The sequence below is a fragment of the Austrofundulus limnaeus genome, unplaced genomic scaffold (genome assembly GCF_001266775.1).
Source record: "Austrofundulus limnaeus strain Quisiro unplaced genomic scaffold, Austrofundulus_limnaeus-1.0 Scaffold227, whole genome shotgun sequence".
Lineage (NCBI taxonomy): Eukaryota > Metazoa > Chordata > Actinopteri > Cyprinodontiformes > Rivulidae > Austrofundulus > Austrofundulus limnaeus.
Window position 1 is genome coordinate 407,757 of NW_013952629.1, and position 7,793 is coordinate 415,549.

Genomic DNA, 7,793 nt, shown 5'->3' on the forward strand with positions numbered 1-7,793 from the left:
CACACACACACACACACGTTCAGAGGGAATACATTTTTTTTGATTGCATCTGGTATTTAGGAGCTTTTGAGGCGCACCACCAAATATAAAAATATTTGCAAAGAAGTGAAGAAAGCCACAAGCACCAAAGTTTACATGCGCGCGCACTAACTAGAAAATCGCTTTAGTCATTTTAGGAGAGTGCCAGCGCAGCTACTGCCCAAATATTCCAACATCAGTTTTTCTAAAATTAGGCGAAGAAAAAAAATGTCCACATCTGGATGTGTAAACTGTGCAAGAAGTGTAAAGAAAACGTAGATTTAAATAAATAAGAGCTTCAGCCAGTGGCTCGTTATGGCTGCGTGCAACCGCACACCTGTGACTGTTTGTGACGGCCAAGTTAAAGAGAGGCAGACAGAAAATGCAGACTAAAAAGTGAACCTCAAACAACTCCTGAGTGAAGACCGTCAGAAAACTGGTGGTGGTTTTTTTATGCTTTTGCAGTTTGATGTAAGAGATTTGACAAGTTAAAAAAAACCCTTCATTTCCAGTTGTGAAGAGAACATTTTGATATATCTAAAACCTGTGGCCGTGCACTCTCTGCACTCTGAGGGGAATTTGAGCTGAAAGCCTGCAGCGAAGAGAGAGACAGCGGATCGAAAAAGACAAAAATGTCTTCGTACTGATCAACAATTTTTACATGTGCTGAAAGAATTGGGACTAGGAGGAGTTTTAGTGAAGTTTAGACAACTTAAAAGTTAGTGTGTTACATCATCGCACTCTAAATTGGGTGGTAAAATCCCCCCAAATCACAAAACGTTTTGTGTGACTGGTTTAATTTAATTGTTTCTATTTTAAAGCATAGAGCTGGGATAACTGGGTTTCCTCACTTGAGGAAAAAGTTTCATATTTTTATGTTGTTTTTTTTTTGTTTTTTTGCAAATTTTGTCATTGTTGTACAATCGAGCAGCACGATTAGATTTTTTTTTCAAATGCGGGTCAAGAAAATTGTGAACAGAACAGTTATAAGGGGGCTTTAATGCCTCACAGCCCCTTAATAATCCACAACATGTTTGTGCTGTATGTACAACATGTGCTTAACTCCCTTTTTTTTTTCTTCACCTGCCTGTGTTTTATAACATCCTGTCGGGCCTCTTTGTCTGTCAGCCTTCTTGCTTAAACTGCAAACAAGCTGCAAGGCCAGCAGATTCAACCCCAAAAAGGCTGCAAGCACGCGCTCACACAAACACACCACCACATGTGAAACTCTTACACACACATCGCACAGTCGATGAAAAACGGCCTCCTCTCCTGCCTTGTTATTTATTTATTTATTTTTTCTTCCTGAGATCCTCCTGCTGATGCATGCACTCTGAGCGTATATGCGTCAGATTTGTCGGCGTGTGCGCGCGTCTTGTATGAATTTGTGTATGAAGTGTCTGTGAAGAATGATGCGTGTCATTGCGCAGGCGAGAGGTTGTCGCTCGGGGAGCATCGCCGTCGACTCAGGCGACCCTGGCCGTGCTTTGAACTCCTCCCAGGGCGACTGTGGAGCGCTTTTATGGCGTGGTGCGAAGTCGCTTCTTCGTTTTTCTTCTGTTTCCTAGTCTGGTGAATCTTTCATGAGACGATGTGAAAAACATCTCTCTCCGTTTTGCTCTCCGTCCACCTGTGATCGTATCATTGTCTTGTTGTTTTTTTTTTCTTTGCGGTTTGAAGCTTTTTTGCTCTGGTTTGTCAGGCTTCTTGCAAACTTCACCGTGCTTTGCTGATCCACCTGTGTTCAACTGAACCAAAGTGGCACTTCTGATCAAAGCATTCAAATAAGTTAAACGCCACTTAAGAACGGTCACACTCGCATGCAGGAAATTTCTGCGGGTGTGAAAGTGTGCAAAGGAGCATTTTGGCGCGATAAGATCAGGTTTGACTCTCAAGCTAATGGGCAGAGAGGAATCTGTTTTTCACTTTAAATGAGTCACTGTGGTTTCTGGATGAAAACGTTGCAGCGGAACCTATAGAACCTCTCTCCGAACGAACCTTTTGCAGCCAGGGGAGAGGAAACCTGGAGCTCAGCTGCTGCTGTCACCAAATGATGGGTCCAGATCCTACCCGTCCATTCCTTGTGAGGACTTGAAGGTGTCCTCTTTCTTCCCCTCTTCTTCTTCCTTTTTTTTATTGCCCCCACCGCCCAATGCTCCTTTAATCACCTGGCTTGCTCTCATTTCCATATTAAATAGGCTTTAATCATGAAAAGCAATCAGGCTTTTGCATATTCATACCGTCCCCTGTTCACCGGCTTCCCTGTCTCGCTCCAGTGCCAAGCAGCCAGTAATCAGTAGGCAGGCGGCGTAATGCCATAGCCCCGGCCCATCGCATGAAAACACACACACACACACACACGCCGCGTGAGTTCAAAATAACTTCACATGCTACTTACGCATTATCTCCACTCCAAGTGAGGGAGCGATAGAGAGAGAGAGAGGGGAAAGGGAGAGGGGTGAGAGATAAAAAAAGAAAGATGGCGAGACTGATCCCCTGATTTGAGCTGCGAATATTTGTACAGAGGCTCAAGGAAAAGTCGATTTGCATAATGACTTTGTAGTTTAGCATTAATCACATTTGCATATGAAAATGTGTTAATTACTCCTGATGATTTTTTTTTAACTTGCTTCATTTGATGTCCAAGCTCTGGGGTTGTGATTAGAGGTCACATGGTGGGAGATGTGTAGGTGTGTGTGTGTGTGTTTAGGAGTTGTTACATGAGTGATCTGAACGCTTGCCAGGGAATTTATCTCGTGTCTGCTCATGGGCACGTGTGCGTCTATTTTCATTTTCTAATTTGTGCTTTTCCTTGTTTCTCTCTGAGTGACCAATTTGCCCTTTTTTCTCTTTGGGTGGCGGGGAAAACATAACGCAACAACTTTCCTCCGTCTCAAGTTTCTGTCAAATAACGTGCTTCTCGAGGTTTATTTGAATGAAAACAAGCAGTTAAACTCAGAACAATTATAACCATTTTATAGGGATGTATTATGTTCTGTAATAGTCTGAGCTTTGTGCGCCACTGACTTTGTACAAGAATCATCCTGCAGGTAAACGCAGCCTGGATGTCAAATGAATCAGTCATTTTTATTTACTTTTGCAGTACTTTATTGACAGGTTTTTGCAACACATAGTGGAAAAAAAGCAACATATTTCCTGTTTTCTTTTTTTACCTTTTTATGTAAATTTGTATATTTTAATATCTGCTTAAAAATCAAAGTAACCGATCTGTGCATGAAAGTGTGTGTATATAGGTGTGTGTACAGTTACAGTAAACGTGTTCCTGCCTGTGTATGGGCCTTGTTGGCCCTTAATACCGTGCCTCAGACAGGACCACCCCAGGGGCTGTCTGACTCTGCTTGTGTCTGTCTGTCTGTGCAGCAGTAGGGTCAACTGGGTCTATAAGAGAGCTGCTAAAGGGGGCATAGCCACACACACACACACACAAACACACACATACACACTCACACACACACACACACACACACACACACACACACTTGATAAGAGGAGCAGGCGTGTCATTTTCTGTGTGAATTTAGCTCCAATCAAGAGAAAAAGCACGTGTTAGTTAGTGTTAGTCGACCGTCTTTCACCGCCTCCTCCTTTGTGTTTTCCCGTTTGTAGTTCAGTCGTCTCAAACAGAAGTTTGTACAGGTGAGGGGAGGAAAGTGGGACTAAAAATTTGTTCATCATGATGACTCCATGTATATGCCCCCCCCCCCCTTCTGTTTCCAGTTTAGTTTTGATATTGATAGGAGAGCAGGTTTCAAAAGCAAGAGAGAAAGAGAGAGAGAGGGGTGCGGTCATGGGAAGAGGTCCGACCGCTCTGCCACCGCTGCAGGTTCGGGTGCCAGCTCCTTGTTAATTTACTGCCTTCCCCCTCCAGGCCATGTTACTCAACCATAAGTTAACAAACAGCCCTTCTTTCTGTTTGTCTGTCAGCCTGTCAGCTTCAAATGCCCAGGTGTCTGTCAACTCTTGTTTTCTTTCGTCTCATGCCACCTGTCTTGTTTTCAGAGAGGGAGATCTCCTGCACGCTTGCATGCGGCACATATCCTCTCTATATGTACGTTTGCTTGCTTCTTCCTTTCTTTTCTTTTCTTTTTTTTTTTTGTGGCTTGTGCGAGCATCTGAATTACGGTCACAAGCTGTGAACTGTAGGTAAATATGTGTTTGTGTTCCTCCTTTGCCGCCAAAGATTATGAGATGGAAATTATTTGGCAGGCACCCAGGAACCCATCTCCATTTAGAGAAAAAAAATAAAAAAGATATTTGGCACCGGTTCATCACTCGGGGGCAAACAGAGAGGACTGGAACATGTGCGTGTGTGTGTATGTGGATGGATGGGTGATCAGGTCTAAAGGGGTGGGGGGTTGAAAAAAATGTATGCGAAGAGGTAAAAGTGGGTAAAAAGATCCCAGAGTTCAGGAGTTTAAAGGGAGAATTTAGGATCCCCGATTCAAACAAAACGAGCGCACTCTCTTTGTCTAAYGTTCACAATGATCAGGGCATGGTGTTAGGAGGAAGTGGAGACGCAGCAGAGACGTGGCGGATCTCTCCCAGGCGTCAACACCTCTCCCTGGGCACCCGCTCCATTCAGACATCCCTCACAGCCTCTGGAGCTTCAGGTTTCCTCTGGGCTCTTAGATAAAAAAAAAGGTGGGGAGGGGACACATTTTCATACGGGTACATCAAGGGGTAGTGTTAAAAAAAACTGGAAGTTGTCCATGAGGGATTTATGTTAAGCTGAGGGATGGAGTCGGTGCCATAGGGGAGGAAGAGGAGAAGAATGGTTATTAATGACCGTGTCAGATGTGTGAAGAATGAGATTTACTCTCTTAACAGGACCCCGGGTTTGGCTTTATAGATTTTCTGTCTGTGGAGAATACACTGTTAAAAACTCACCTGAGTCCTGATTAGCTCTCTCTCTCACACACACACACACACAGACACACACGCAGACACAAGCTGGTGGATGTGGCCTTGGTTACACTCCACTCTCTTCAGAGCATGGCTGAGGCTCCCACGTGGTGAAACCATCTCGCTGTGACAACTCAGTGCAGCAAAGGCCCTCAGCGGAAACCCAGCATGCACTGTGAGATGAATCGCTTCCTGGCTGCACAAACACACACACCGATGCAGACCCACACCAACTTGTAGTGTACAGTGTTTGGTCACACCCACGCAGATCTCTTACGGTTAGGCWGCAGGTGTTTGGTCGAGGCCGTCTACAGAGACGCTGTTTCAAGTCATGAACGTGACTAAAGTTTGGATCGACCACCTTTGCGTGTCGTCGTGTGCCAGTTTCAGAAATGCACAACGCTTGTGTTGGTTTTGCCTCCCWCCTGTGTGTCCATCGTGATCCCTGATTGGCTTCTCCTCCGCTTTCCTTTCAGCAGAGGCCAATCATGACTCGGGGGCGAGGTCRCCGTCGCCGCAGCCGTCCAGCCCCAGCCTCCGCAGGCCGGGCCACGGCGAGCAGGACCTGCTGACCTGCGGCCAGTGCCAGACCAACTTCCCGCTCGGCGACATCCTGGTTTTCATTGAGCACAAGCGCCGTCTGTGCCGGGGCCCCGGCGGCAGACCCGGGTCCTTTACGAAACCCGGGGAGACCGGCGGGGTCATGGGCGTCCCCGTCTTGCCCAGGGCCAGGTCGCTGGAGCTGGGCAGAGGGTCCGTTCCCGTGGAGGTGGGCGTCCAGGTGACCCCGGGAGGAGAGGAGGACGAGCAGAGGAGGCTGACGCCGGCCAAGGGGATCTGCCCCAAACAGGAGAAAGGAGGTACGGGTCAAACACCATCTTCGCACACACACACATATACACACACAAACACACACACTGATGAAAGCCCTCACCTGTCCAGGCCAAAAAGCTGTTTGTTCTATTTGTTCGGTCTTCCACTGAGCTTAATGAAGCCCGAGATGATGTTTTTTTTTTAGCACAGTGTGTGTCAGTTATGCTGCATTTTAAAGAAAAACACCACACACACTTGAATCACATTCGACAATAACAGAAATACACACACACACACACACTTAAAGCTGAAGGACTTCTGCATCTGAAACAACAGTTAAACGTGAAGAAGGAGGTGACGGAAGGAGCCTTTGTGTTGTTTGTTTGTTTGTTTGATTGATTTTGGAGGGGGGGCTGTGCGGTGAGATGTAAGGTTGTGGGGGGGGGGGTCTGAGCACTTTTCAAAGAAATCCTGCGGCACGTGACCAGGTGAAGGAAGCTGATTAAAAATCATCTGTGTTCGCAGTAAGGAGAGGTGGATTAATAAAGCAGCAAGGCCGTTCATCTGGCTGTGTGTGTGTGTGTGTGTGTGTGTGTGTGTGTGTGTGTGTNGTGTGTGTGTGTGTGTGTGTGTGTGTGTGTGTGTGTGTGTGTGTGTGTGAACGATGCAGGGAAACCAAATTGGAGTCATCAGAGGAGGCGGTCACTATCACACCCAGGATCTAATAGGCTATCTGTTACTTTTCAAGTTAGCGTGTCGCTCTGCCCTCTCATGGTCAGGTCTGAGCAGCAGAAGATAATTCTTCGTTTATTTTCAACAACTCTGCCATCATTAGTTTGACAGAGTTGTATCAGATTGTATTCACACTTCTAATGAGTACATCTTTGAGATGATAGGCTTTTTTTTTGGTTTGCACATATGTGTAATTAGAACAGTCAGCCGCTTCTTGGGTTCACGTTGCACGCAATATATTTCTTTGGTTTAAAGTGGTTGAAATAACACATTCTGTTTACCGCAGTTGATTAAACTTTCACTTTGAAGTTTAACAACGAGATTGAGCTCCAGAATTTAAGGGCAAACTAGAGGTTTAAAATGTGAACACTTAGTGTATTTTAGACTTTTGTTTTTTGTTGTTGTTGTCGCGGCAGAAATGGGTGCATATGCACAGCGTTGTGTGTGTGTGTGTGTGTGTGGCCAGCAGCTGTGTGTGGCCATCATCTGTCAGTGTGGGACGGATGTGTAAAAGGAGATCAGAGACAAAATGTGACAGCAAAGGTTTGGATGCTGCTGTCGATTTGAGAGAACAAAAGGAGACGTTGAAAGTGTCCTTTTAAGATTTCTCACATCAGAAGTCTTATTGATAATAAAAATGTCTGACCAATCAATAGTAATGTGGCTTTTAGTCTTTTTTTTTCAGATTGGATGATTTAAAAAGCGTTGGCAACAACTTAGATGGAACTAGTGAGAGAAAAGAGCAAAATCACTGCTTGATGATRKGCAAATATGTAACCGTGATACTGGYTGTTTTCACCACATCCCTCAAAACTACACGCTTTAGCTTTTCAGCAATTATCGTCTCAACGGGCATGTATTTAAGATATTTAAGGTGGGAGCTGACATTGCTGTCACACAGTTTGTGTTTCCGATTTGTCGCCGAATTGACAGGGCGACAATAAAACGTCCATACATTGTGCAGCTTTCATTTCGCCAACTRAACGTGTCAGAGGAGATTCAGGCAGTTAAAAGAGTGACTCAGCCTTTTAGCGCGGCAGTCAGTTAGTCATTCAGGCAGACCGTCTTATCACTAAGAGAACAGGACATGAAAGCACTCGAAGCCCCGACTGAAAGAGAGGAGGACAGCTTTGTTCAACACATTAGATTGCCACTCAAGTCAGTCTCAAGTTTCAAGCAAATTAGATTACATTATTAGAGCTAATTAAGTCCAAAGTGTTGGAGGCACTCGCACTCAAAGGCATGCTCATCAGCACACACACACACACACACACACACACACACACACACACACACACACACACACA

At 45.3% G+C, this 7,793-nt stretch overlaps 1 protein-coding gene across 2 annotated transcripts in view; it reads left to right on the forward strand.

Moving 5' to 3' along the window:
* bcl11bb (BCL11 transcription factor B b) overlaps positions 1 to 7,793 on the forward strand; it is a 37,668-nt gene that overhangs the window by 5,448 nt on the left and 24,427 nt on the right. Inside the window, exon 3 of one of the 2 annotated variants that reach the window (XM_014019718.1) lies at positions 5,418 to 5,801. In XM_014019718.1, the coding sequence (XP_013875172.1) occupies positions 5,418 to 5,801 (384 nt within the window). The remainder of the gene's footprint in view (positions 1 to 5,417; positions 5,802 to 7,793) is intronic. The other variant, XM_014019719.1, reaches the window with a different exon arrangement.